General features: G+C 43.7%; 1 protein-coding gene across 22 annotated transcripts in view; it reads right to left on the reverse strand.

Moving 5' to 3' along the window:
• The window catches only part of ADD3 (adducin 3), a 175535-nt gene that overhangs the window by 39043 nt on the left and 123293 nt on the right, over nucleotides 1-13199 (reverse strand). For 13 of the 22 annotated variants that reach the window (XM_006135013.5, XM_006135017.5, XM_006135016.5 and 10 more), the window contains one exon: nucleotides 5506-5729. The exons of 5 other annotated variants lie outside the window; for them this stretch is intronic. In XM_006135013.5, coding sequence (XP_006135075.2) covers nucleotides 5506-5700 — 195 coding nt within the window. In that variant the 5' untranslated portion in view covers nucleotides 5701-5729. Of the gene's footprint in view, nucleotides 1-5505; nucleotides 5730-6272; nucleotides 6380-13199 lie in introns of all 22 variants that reach the window. 4 more of the 22 variants (XM_075935497.2, XM_075935495.2, XM_075935496.2 and 1 more) reach the window with 1 other exon arrangement.

A 13199-nucleotide genomic window follows, 5' to 3' on the forward strand; every position in this document is an offset into this window, starting at 1 on the left:
GACCTGTCAGGACACCAAGACAGAAAATCCTGACCTACTACACTACCTTGTTATACATCTTCACTGCCAAATACATTCATATTATCTACACTCAAATTATTTCTCTGGAGTTATCCTCTTGAGTGAGAACAGCCACAATATGAAACAACACTCAAAACTGCTCCTTTCATACTGGCACTGCACTCACTGGTGTGTGGCACTAAGACCTCTGAGGGTGTATCCTATGACTCTCTGTGCTGCAAGAAGCTCGTCTGCTCCATGAATACTTTCCCAGTAAATTATGAGAGCGTTCCAGTTTCCTTTGCATTAAAGACAAGCCCACAAATTAAAGAAAATTGAGACGTGGGATAAAGAAAAGTCCATATAACGTACTCTATGAGTTTCAAGTTGGGGTCCCAAAATTTTATCCTTAATCTCTGTGTCTCACTTTTCTAACTATAAAATACATACATTAATATCGCCTACTCATACAGGTGTGCTGGGAAAATTAATTCATTAAAATTTGTGAAACACTCAAACTACGAGGAAAGAACTGAAGAAATACTCAAGAGAAAATGAGTGATTTGGTATTCAGTGAGAAGCTGGATGGCATGCATTAAATAAGGCTTGAGGCAACAGACTGAAAAAAATTAAAGTATTGAATGAAGCAGGTGTGCTATGGAAAAATAGCATGCAACCCTGTAATTATAAGGCATATGCACAACAGCATCCAATTAATCTTCTATAGGCAGCCGGGATTCTGAATTTCTCTAATTTATGAGTGCTTGACTCGTCAGCTTCGAAAGTATTTTTCATTTTTTTAAAATGTAATATAGACAAGAGAGTGTGACACATGCAACACAAAGCAATAAAAACTGTAAGTATATAAAGATGCAGTTTCAAAGAAGCACAGTGTCCTAGTGGTTTTATAATTAATGACAGATTTGAACCTCCCAATTGTCCATTTGTAGGTACTGTTGGAATAGATTCAGTTTTAGATTAAGAGTTTGTCAGCAGTATAATGAAGTGCTAGTAAGGTACTAAGACCTAGCTGATTGTAACTTTCCTATACCTTCAAAAAAGGCAACAGTAGGTAATGTTCAAGGCCTAAAATATTTTTGCAGAGTGCAGAAGGCTTATATTGTCACCACTTGTACCCCCCCAAATCCTTGAGTTGTAAGACCATAAACAATTACCAAATAGTTTGAAATGATTCCTAAGAATAGCACCTAGAATCCTATTTCCTGGTCTACAATTCTGCAAATGTTCCAGATTCAAAGAGATATAAATTAGTGGAAGCTTACTGAACAGCTTACATGGTTTGAGGGTTCTAGATAACCAATCAAGTTTAATTCAAAGTTCTTCCTTCCAGATTTCAATCTTTCAACTTTCCAAACAGTCTTCCATGTAGCATTGACACAAATGTCAATCTTTAGCAAATATGGATTAATAATTTTGACCGGAGGGAGAATGCCAACTTCAGCATGCTAGCCTTCCTACACAGCTGCATTTTATAATTTATTTCATGACTGTCACATAAGAATCTTAGAATTTTGTATCAGTCCAAATGGGTTACCTATAGAAAGCTACAATTTTCTCAACCCCCCTTACAATTTTCTTCCTGTTTGTAAAATAAGCCATTTATTAGTAGAAAAGCTGCAACAAAGAGCTGTCACACATTTTTTCCTGAAGATGGCCACTCTTCTGGTTGTTCCTAATTCTTGTGGCAGGGAGTTCTGCAGCAGTGTCTTAGCTGCCCAGAAGATTCTATATTCAGTTCTTACGATCAACCTAGCCACTGAGAATTCTGTTTCTTAGGACTGCAGCTATCATGAAGGGACAAATGGCTACTGAGATATCCTGAGTCCAGTCTATTTGAAAGTTCTCAAAATAAAACAACAAGACTGCACACAATCCAATATGTAATGGCTAGCCAGGGCAATAGTTGGAGCAATATACTAACAGCACTTTTATGATTCAATATGTTTTATACCAATTAGTTTCATTAGTTTGTGGATTTATTCTCAATACAGTGCATTAATCATGTCTCATTATACATGGACAAGTGTGGTCTGATAGGAAAGACTATGCCACATCCTGTCATCTCACAGTTTTGTTTTGCCAATTTTTGTTGCTATTTGGGTACTCAGAAGAATAAAGAATACAGGTGGACCCACAGGCCATGTAGTATTTTAAGATAGTAAGGGCAAGTAGAAAGAAACATTTTAGACTACTCAAGAGCATCACTTCAGTCTTGCCTGGCCTTCATTTCAGCAAGGGGTCTTCATCCCAAAGATTATATCAATCAGGCACTATAACATCTGGAGAACAGTGTTGACATCTGACACTTAGAATACCCACTGACTTATTTTCAACAATGATCTAGCTTCTGGCTGGTGACATCATTAAATGGCTAGGCACATTGTGCATATGCCAATGAATGTCATGAGCCACTCTATTCTACAAGTTTCTAGCCTCTGTCAAACATTGGCGTAAGTGTCCAATATTCAATGACTAGCTAGGTCTGAGAATGAGTGGTGTGCAAAGAAGAAAGAAGCCTCAGAAGAGATGACAACTGGATTAGGCCCCTTTTGATTACTACTTCCACTGCAGTGGCATCCAAAGTCCCCAATCAGGATGTGTCACTTTTAGTTAGGGTTTCATTTCAAAATTCCTCCTGCATGAAGAGCAGGGGTCTCTGGACAATCCAACCCTGAGCATATAAATTTTACGTTTTGAATTTGCAATTTTACAATTTCTCATTACACAAACTTTATAATTAAAGAGTATATTTCTCTAACCTGAAAATATTTTAATTGCTTGACTTGCGAGAATTGGCATAAATGTTCCTGGAAGCGAAGCCTTGAAAATTTGTTTCACTTTTTTCTAAATTCCTTCAAAGAATTTAGTACTCACAAAAAGGAATAATTAAGAAACAGACAAAATACAGGCATGCTCCGTGCAAGCTTCTTGTGTAAGATAATTCTTGCAATTTATTTCAAAACACATTAGAGGTTGAACTTCTCTGGTCCAAGAATCTCTGGCCCAGAAAATCCATCATCTGGCAGGACCACAGATGTTGCTGGACTAGAGAGCCCCGGGGCAGGCCTCAGAATCTCAGGTCAGGGAAGCATGGCAATCTGCTGACACACTGGGACAGCCCAGAGTCAGTCAGCAGAGGGGCTGACCTTCCCTGACCCATCAAACTCCCTTCTTTGGGACTGGTTAGATCCCCAGGGTGCGAGACAAGAAAGGTCCAACCTCTACCTGCAATACTCCCATCATTTCAATCTTGCACCTATACTGAACAGACTGGCAATAGGACAGAAGTTTTCTGGTACTTTTGTAACAAAGCGTTCAGATGGAGGAGACAAGTCTCTTCTAGTTCAGACCCAAAATAAACTGAAGTTATATCTTAAGTAATCCACTTGATCTAGCCATGGAGAAACTTAATTCAGTCACTACCCCTAAATTTGTGAAAAAAACTGCTGTAAGGACATTCTCTCCTCTGAACACTATGGTAAAGATTATTTATTCCCTCAAAGAAGGAATTGTAGCACTGATCTCTAAAATTCTTAATTTCAATAATGAAAAAGGGAAGCAGGGAAGGGAGATTCTGGTCCTACAGACATCTGTAAGTCAAACACAGCTTCTCACTTTTGACTAGATCATCAGACACTGTGCAGACACAGCTATAGTTTTCTTCATCATCATCTCTAGGTATAGCAAGCCCCAGCACCTGGCTTATTTGGCCAACTTTTATAATATTGTCATCTATTAATGTTCCCTGCCACAGCAGGAGGTAGATAGCAATCCCTACAGATGCATCTTCACAGCACCCTAAACACAAAATATATATTTTAAAATAGCTTATTTTGAAGTTTGGTGTATCTACACAGCGCCAAATTTCAAAATAACGTGCTATTTCGAGACATCCCTTAACTCGCATGGAACGAGGGTTACCAAGATGCTGAAATAGTGCGCCCATTTTTTAAAAATATTTTGAAATAATGGGTGGCTTGTTAAGATGCAGGGTAGCTATTCTGGGGTACCTCCAATTAAACATGACAGTTAAACTTGGGAGTACCATCCCTCCAAGCCCCTGTAAACCCTCAGGCTGACCTTGCATATCAAAAGTAGCGTGCTCACAACAAACAGAAACTGATTATATTTGGCTAATTGAGGGGAAAAAATTAACTCAATAAGGCTACAGTTAGTTATGCTTATGAGATTCAGCACTTTTTCTGCATTTAAAGTAAATAAAAGAACACAATGTAAGACACATATGGGCCCAGTGTAATTTGCTGCATCTCATTTTATCCCTCTCAACCAACTGACATTTTTTTGAGTTTGTTCTGATTAAGAATTTGGGAAATCCACTTCCCCTGGTTTGTGAATAATTTAATAGTACTAAGTCAAATCATAATGTTTGAGAACTGAATTGTTTTTCTAACAACTTCTTATGATTATGCATTATTCCCTTAAAGTATTTCCTGACTACTGAACAGCTTGGTTGAAAAACTAAAGTTGCACAAAGTTATCTGAACATAATAAATCCCTGAGTCATGGGTTTTGCATATGTAGATTTGAATCTACATACAGACTCTGAAAGGCACTCAAAGATAATACTGAAATGAACAATCCTATTAGTCAAGAGTCTCTCTAATATGTGATTACTAACAGCTGTTTGCAATCTCATTATGCATGGAAAAATGTATACCCTCCCAATTATTTAAAAAAAAAAAAATCAGAAAAGAAAAAAACCCTGAATACCAAACTGCTTCACAAGAGAAAAATTGCATCAGACTTTTTTGGCACCTCTGCTATTTTCAGATATGCCATGGATTTTCAAGAATACTCAACAATTTAATACCCAAATATTGCACAACTCAAGACTGACTTCATCAAGGGGTTATGGAGACATTTGTTCTCCCCAAGATTTCAGATGGAATTAACAGAGCTATATGTCCAGTTGCACAAGCACTGAATTTACATGAGACGCACACAAATGCTGGTGTGATAAAGTAGACATATTACTCCTTCCAAAGTACACAAAGAGCAATTCAGCTTTGAAACACAAAAAGCACAAGTTACTTTTTTAAAGGTCAGAGTATCCATGATGTAACTAATAAGTGAAATATACAGAATAAAAGTGGAATGCAGATCTGCATGTAAATGTCTTTGTTCATATTTGGCTAGTGACCGCGTCACCCTCTTCCCTAAGTTTTAATCAAGTGCCTTGTAGCCAACGAGCTACTTTTGTACTTCTTTAATGAAGCATTACACCACGAAAGCATCAGAAGAAACCCAATAATGGGCTGTTTGTTCATACACTAAAACTATGCAAACAAAATGTTGTATAACCTAACTGTTCATAGATTGTTCTTATGAAAAGTTTCATGGCCTGAGATATTCCCTCTAGCTGTGATGCAATTTGAAGTTTTGTTTTGTGCTATATTGTTGTTTATTTTTGAGTTAGTCTCTGAGAAGGGGGAAAACATCTTTTAGTTCTTTAATCCAACTTACTGGACTCTGCAGTATCTGAGTGACCCTCTTCCTCTGCTCCATCATGTTGAAGTCTTGTCTCAGATCAGGAGACATGTTTCTTTCACGGATGTACTCGGGGTCATTTTCATTGATGCGGTCAAAATACCTCTCTTTGTGAGGCATGCTAGGAGGTGGAGGGGTGGTGATCACCCCCTGACTGGCATCGGCACTCATGCTTCAATACTGCAGATTACGCTCTTTACCTGGAACAGTAAGAGGGAAAAAGAATTAATGACATTTAAAAACAACTTATCAAATAATCCTTACAAATCTGGACAAAATACAATCCTCTCTCCTCCCCAGCAGGAATGACAATTGCTTAAAATGCAGTAACTTTAAAATCAGCAATTAGATGTTCAGGTGTAGGAGGAACTGTGTACCAAAAAATTTCACACACAAAACAGATATTACATAACACAGCCATTTATGTACTTATTTAAAAGCCCTCCATGATGACTTTATCATCTGTTCTTATTCAAATTTTTATGGAAGTACCTGCCATTTTAACAAAGAAGTGTTAATGTTTAGAATGTACATAAAGCACTTTATGACAGACTTTCCCTCAATATTTTATCAAAATCTATTCACTCTAGCCACCTCACCATCATTATGTATAATTTCACTTTCTGACAAACTGAACTTCTGTTAAATCCTATTGCAATGCTGGGCTCTTTGCATACTACACAACTACGCGCTCATAGCTCACTGCCTAACTAACTAAGAAAGTCAAGACATTACTGACTTACAGCATTTCTAAGCCTCTAACTTCAGAGGGAAGATTAAGCTCTGGTGGCATTACAGATTGCCAATAGATCTCAAAAGCTCTCCAGATGGTGCCTCAGTCCTAAAAAGACTATAATAAAAAAAACTATTAAGAAACTGGGGGGAGGGAGGAGTTCAAGTTTCTCAAAATTGCAGCTTTAATATTCTCTGAAAATAAATACATGGGTATACTGTTATATAGATATTTTCTTGTCCAAAGTTGAAATTCAATAAACAGTACTGGAAAAAAAATCTCAAAATAAGATTAAATTATAAAATCGGATTTAAAAAGCCTTATAAGAGTATCTGAAAATGTTGTAGAACTGGTTTTAAGCAGAAATCTGAATCACCACATAAAGAACCAGGTCCAGACACATACGGTCAGGAATCTTACTCGTCCAGCTGGAGAGGACTTAGTGATTTTACTCAGATTTGAGTTATTTCTGAAGAAATTAACTCTAGCTTTCATGACTGAGATTACTGGAATAGAGGGATGTTGGGACTTGTGATAGTTGCAAAGACACAAACTGGCTTACAATGAACGAGGCATTCATTGGATAGCAGCTTCCTTGACTTCTTGTTCAGGAAAAGACACTAACGTTTCTAAAACTCCTCATGTATGACTATATTTGTACTAGATAAATAGAGGATTAAAAATTACACAGAAGGCTCCCTCTCAAAATACAGCTTTAATCCTTCCTCAGCACAAAGTTAACCACAGCAGATTTATATCAGACATTTTTTGATGGGAGGGACCCTGTGACAAAATGGAGTTTTTAGTTCCCTTGTGATTTCTCCTGTCCCGTGGTAACTTTGTGCATGTACCTCAGTTTCCCAGGACTTTGCACCAATACCTAGATTGTGATGGGAATTTCTGTGTGATAGCTTTCACACCTACACAATGGCTGATGCTTTCTGTAACCTGAGCCTGGGAGGGGTGTGTGATCAGGTGACCTTTTGCCCGGGAAGCAGGACAAAGGCCAGAGGCAGGGCTGGCTGCATAACTGGGATAGGCTGCTGAGTGTGGTTTAGTCTTGCTGGCTTGGGGTACATGGAGAATAGTCAGGGCCTTTGGCTCTGAGCCACTCTCCCCAAGACAGATTGTCCTGGCTGCTTCTGGTTACTGTGCTGACAAGTCTGTTCTACACTGTGTCCCTGTTGACTAATAAACCTTCTGTTCTATTTGCTGGCTGAGAGTCACAGACTGCGGATGGGAGCGGGGAGGGGGAGAAGAGGGTGCAGGGCCCAGTGACACCTCACACCTCAGTGACAGGGCCATTCAAAAAATCTGGTAAGTGGTCAAGGATTACACTCTTCCATGATATTAATGGAGGAGCTGTCGGAACTGGGATGGAGGTTGGGAGCAGAAGTGGGATAGGGGATTCAAGTGTAGGACAGGGTGCACGGTCTGGGAGGGAGTTTGGGTGAAGGAGGAGGTTATGACCTGGGGCAAGGGACTGGAGTGCAGCAGGGGCATGGATACAGGTTCAGGACAGGATTCTGACCTGGAGGAGGGGTTTAGGAGCGGGTTGTGACCCAGGGCAGGAGTGGGTGCCGGGATTTGGGTTGTGACCTGGGGCAGGAGACTGGGGTGCAGAGTCTGGGTACAAGAGCAGAAGTGCAGAAGATCTGGGTTACATGGGGTCTGGTTACAGGAGGGTGGGGCAGAGGATTGTTGGAAGGAAGGGACTGAGGTGCCAGAGGCAGGCTGTGGCTAGGAGCTGCTTGGCAAGGCAACTCTCAGCCTGTAGGTCAGCAGGTCCCTCAGGTTGGCTCCCTGCTTTCCACATCCCCACTCCCTGCACCGAGTGGCCAATTGCAGGAAAGTTGGGGGCGGGGAAGGAAATTTGCATTAAGCCTGCCTTGCAAATAGGTAACTCCCATTGGCTAGTTTCCCAAGCCACTAAATCCAGCCCTTGGGCCATATTTTGCCCACCCCTACTCTCTACACACACTCTGGAACAAATCCTCAGTTGAGGATCTGCTTGCTTCCTTGTATTTTTTTTTTTAAACTACACATCCAAGATTGCTGAACTCATCCTTTGGCCAACCAAACAGCCTCAGAGACCACCTCCAGAACTACTTTGTAAATTAACTCACAATAGCCTATCTTGAAAGAATGGCAAACTAAGTCTTGCTTTGTGCTTTTTTTTCTTCCCATGAACTGCACTATCCACAAAAATTGGATTTCCTATTATGCTCCTGAACCCTGGTAATCAAGTAGCAAATTGTTATTCTGTTGCTAATCCACTTGGCTGGCTCAGAAAAAACTAGAATACGCATACATCATACTTTAACATTTTAAAAAAAAAAACAAGATAATTATTTCTAGTCTGTTACTTTAGAATATGTTCTTGTGGTTACAGTAAGATCTACTCATGTATAAAAAGAAAAGAATCAAATGTGTGACAGTCAATATCTTGATTTCCCAATTGATATTTTCAAATTCTAGGAAATTTTTTCTTTCCTCTCTCTCCTCTCCGCTGCCTCGTCAATAACAGTGTAATATTTAAACCTTGCAACTCCAACTATACATATAAACTATCCGTGTACAATGCCTGAAGCCATATCATTTCAAGCCACAACTTGTATGGGAGATGTCAAACACAGGTAGTTGCATGACAAATCATTTGTGTTTTAGTAGTTGTCGCTTTTCCTCCTGAATCACTAAGAGTATGTCTACCCTACCCCCCTAGTTCGAACTAGGTGGGGGGGGGGGAGTTAATGTAGTCATACGGAGTTGCAAATGAAGCCCGGGATTTGAATTTCCCGGGCTTCATTTGCATGAAGCCGGCCGGCGCCATTTTTAAATGCTGGCTAGTTTGGACTGCGTGCCGCGCGGCTACACGCGGCACAAACTAGCTAGTTCGAATTAGGCTTCCTAATCCGAACTAGCTGTACGCCTCGTGGAACTCCTATAGATATCGACCACCACATGGCAATTTTCACAGAGTAAGTATGTTAATCTGATGATTTTACAATTTACCCAACTAGATATTTGGATAAGTTACTAGAGACCTGCAAATCTGTGGCTATCTGCTTTATATCCACAGTATAGTGGGATGGAGACCTCCCCCACTACCGGAAGGGAGAAAATACCCCTCCAGAAGCCTTTTTGGGCACAGCCTAGCCCCGCCCCATCACCTGACCGGAAGCCAAGGGGCGGGGCTAGGACTATAAAAAGCCTGGCTGAGCGCTCAGTCAGGGCCCAGACTCTGGAGGAGACAGAGGCCTGCACTAAGCTCCCTGACCTGGAGGCCGAAACTTGGCTGGGGCCGCCCACAGCCGCCTTCCACGTGGCCAGCGAAGACGGCCCTGCTTGGGCTGCTGAGTCCTGGCCAAGCCGGCCAGCAGAGCTACCCTATGACCCAGAGGAGCCCGGGGCTCTGCTGGTACCTGGTAAACTTGAGGACCTGCCTGAGACGAAGGTCCTGCTTAAGCCCCGAGGCCTGTGGACACCCAGAGACCCTGAGGTCCTGCCCAAGCTAGAGGATCTACAGCCTGCGCCCCCCTTGCCACCCACTAACCGGGTGGCAGTCTCCCCCTCGCCACTGCTGCAGGTGCACTACCTGCCCACCTCCTGAACTAGGAGCGTCTACAAACCTGTGTGTTTGTTTGCGGCCATGCTTAATGAGTTTGCTGCCCCGCCCTGTTCGAGGGCCTGGGCTTGCACCTTGTGTTTTGTTGCCCCGCCCTGCTCGAGGGCCCAGGCTTACCTACAGTGCTTTGGTGCCGGCCGCGAGTCAGGCTGGACCTTTTAAAGGGGCAGGACTAGAACTGTTGCCCTGCCCAGAAACGTGAACTGATAGACTTGCATATATGGTGAACTTCTTCCCCTGCGGCCCAGACCTGAAGCAAGGCCAGGCACGCCAACTATTGCCTCTCACCCCGACCTGAAGCAAGGCCGGTCATAGACTCGCTGACTTGGACTATTTTAAGGCACAGTAGTGCAGTGGGGCGGACTAGCTGCCCACTGCACCAGAGGCGGAGGAATCTCCTCCCGAAGACCTACCGACCTACAACCAACCAGCCCCCAGAAGGGGGGCAGCGTAGAGGCTGTTGTGGGCACTGCCGGAGGGCAGTGTCCCGAAAAGGATCCCGCAACCTGCCATCTGAGCTAATTCCCAGGACCGACGGCTGGTGGCGCTAAGTGTACCCTGCTACACACAGGCATCTACTGATGTGAGCGGGGCTCATTTTTGCTGATACAGATAAAAATTTTAAATCTAGAACCCTGCTAATTTGTAGATAATCTGCTTTATGGCCTCAGCTCCTTTTTGCAGCTACAGATGCAGATGTTGTATCCACAGGGATCTATAAATTACATTGTTTGCATTTTACACTGCACAGTATAACTGACTTCATACCTTGTCCTAAACTTGTGTGAAGTTGCTTTGCACACAAACATCTCCCGCATTCCTCCCACAGATCTGGGTATCTTCCAGTAGTGAAAGAAAAGGCTCCCATATAATCCAGTTACTTTATATTTATAACACACTAGTCAAACAGTTCCTCTCTTCACATCTTGCATAAAAAAGTGCAGAGAGATCAGAGCCCCAATACCCTAGTGGCAGAGAGGCCAGATCTGTGAGCGGGGCCAGGGCGAAGCCTTCAACAGTTCCTGCACCAGCCCCTGACAGCTCGCAGTAGCAGGACTGTGGCCAGGATTAAGGCTGGTAGCAGCCCCCAGCAGCCTGCAGCAATGGGACAGGAGCTGGAGCCGGCAGCAGCCCGAGCAGCCCGCAGCAGTGTGAGGCCAGGGTCTGACCCCGACATTCCAGGATACAGTCCGGCCAGGGAACCAGTTAAGGCATTTGAGCTGGCAGTGCTGCAGGTCAGTGGGCTGAGGGGCCGGTGGTAGGGGACGGCTCCTGGCCTGGCAAATTCCCTGGTTCAGGACCAGTAAGGTTCTAAGGGTGCTGGACCAGGGAGGTCCAATATGTACAACAAGGGTGGGGAACCTAAGGCCCAGGGGGCTCAATGCGGCCCCCGGCTTGCCTGGATCCAGCCCCTGAGGCTCTGGACTCCCCCTCAGCATTAGGAAGCCTGTATTGGCACTTCAGCCCCTTCATTGTCCTCCCCATGGGGCTAGAGAACACAAAATCTACTAGCCTGGGCCCACATAGTCTCTGGTGTGCTAGGGGAATGTAAGGAGTGTCTCTCCTCCACAGCTGGGGGCCACGTCAGTGAGGGTTTTTTGTTTTGTTTTTCACTTGAGGAGCCCGACTGATTTTTGGTGGGTCAGTGGCCCCCAACCCAAAAAAGATTCTTCAACCCTGCTGGACATGAATCGCTGAGCAAGTTGCATGAGGGGACCTCTCTCTCTTTGAACTTATTTAAGGGCCCTTACCCCAAATAGCAGCAAGGTCCCCATCTCAGTTGCTGTACTGCTATCAGTTCTTGGCCCCTCCACTGGCAGTCAGGAAGTAAGAGAGTTAAGTTACCTTTCAGAACAGTTACAAAAGTAAGTAACAGTCTTTTCTTCTTTGAGCAATTCCTCATGTGCATTGCAATACGTGATTTGCCAGCAGTAAATGGTTTGGGCCTATGTAAAACACAAGAGCACACCAAAAGTCCAAGGAGTGCAGCACCGATTCTATCGGAAGTGTGGGGTATTGGGTAGAAGACAGGCAAAAATGTAGTTCGGTTGACATGAAAACAGGAGATCACTGTAGAGAGAAAAGCCAGGTGAGGATGAAGCTATACTTTATCCTTATAGAAGACAGTAAAGGGGGGTTCTGAGGTGGGGACTCAGAGCTCAGAAATCCTCCTGGAGGAGGTTATAGTCAGAAGGATACCTTCTATGATAGGTAAATTGGTGGGCAGGTGGCCAAAGGTGCACAGGGAGGGCCCGTCAGCTTGGAGAGTACAAGGGTCAGATCCCAGTGGGGAAATAGCTCCCTGACCTAGGGATACAACCTACCACGCCATTTGATAAAATGGATAGCCACAGGGTCCATAAATACCTATCTACTTTGACTCCCTGCATGGAAAGCAGAAATTGCTGCCAGATGCACCCTTATGGAGAAGGATGCTAGCCCCTCCTATTTAAAGCCCATGAGGTAGTCCAAGATGACAGTGACAGGAGACCCCATAGCCCTCGTCTTCTTTTGCTGGCACCACAAGGGAAAATGTATCCATTTGTCCAACTAGTGGTTCTGATGGATGGCTTCCTACTTCTCGGGAGGATCTTCCACACCAGACTGAAGCAGGCCAACTCCATGGGATTCAACTGCGGAGGCACTCTAGGTTGGAGTGATGGAGCCTGTGGTGGTCCCGAGTAATTAGATACCCGCACAGGGTAAGGGTTATGGGAGTAGCAGGGTGAACCAGTGATGTCTGCACCACACTGGAGCTATAAGGATGACCAAGGCCCTGTCCTCCTTGATTTTGAGGAGGACCTAGCACATGAGTGAAAACGGGGAAAAGGTGTCACACTGCCGGTTCGACCACAATAGGTGAAAGGCATTGGACAGGGAACCAAGACTGCTGCCCAAGAAGGAGCAGAACAGGGGACACTTGCAGTCGGCCCTTGTCACAAACAGGTCCACTAAGGAAACCCTCATCTTTGGAAAATGAGGAACAGAATGTCTGGCTGGGAGACTACTCATGGTTGATGAATGAGCGACTGAGCCATCTGTCGGCTTGTTGCAAATTCCTGGGAGGAATGAGGCTTGTAGAGTAATGTCATTGGCAATATAGAAGTCCCAAAATATCAGGTCTTCCTGTCATAGGGAAGAGGAGGGAGCCCCACTCTACTTGTTCACATAAAACATTGCCTTGGAGTTGTCTCTGAACACTTCTATGCACATGCCCTGCAGATCATCCCAAAAGACCTGGCAAGCCAGGTGAATGGCCCTCAGTTCTCTTACATTTATATGAAGGCCCAGCTTAGCTTGGAACCATAAGCC

The sequence above is a fragment of the Pelodiscus sinensis genome, chromosome 8 (genome assembly GCF_052426305.1).
Source record: "Pelodiscus sinensis isolate ZL-2025 chromosome 8, ASM5242630v1, whole genome shotgun sequence".
NCBI lineage: Eukaryota > Metazoa > Chordata > Testudines > Trionychidae > Pelodiscus > Pelodiscus sinensis.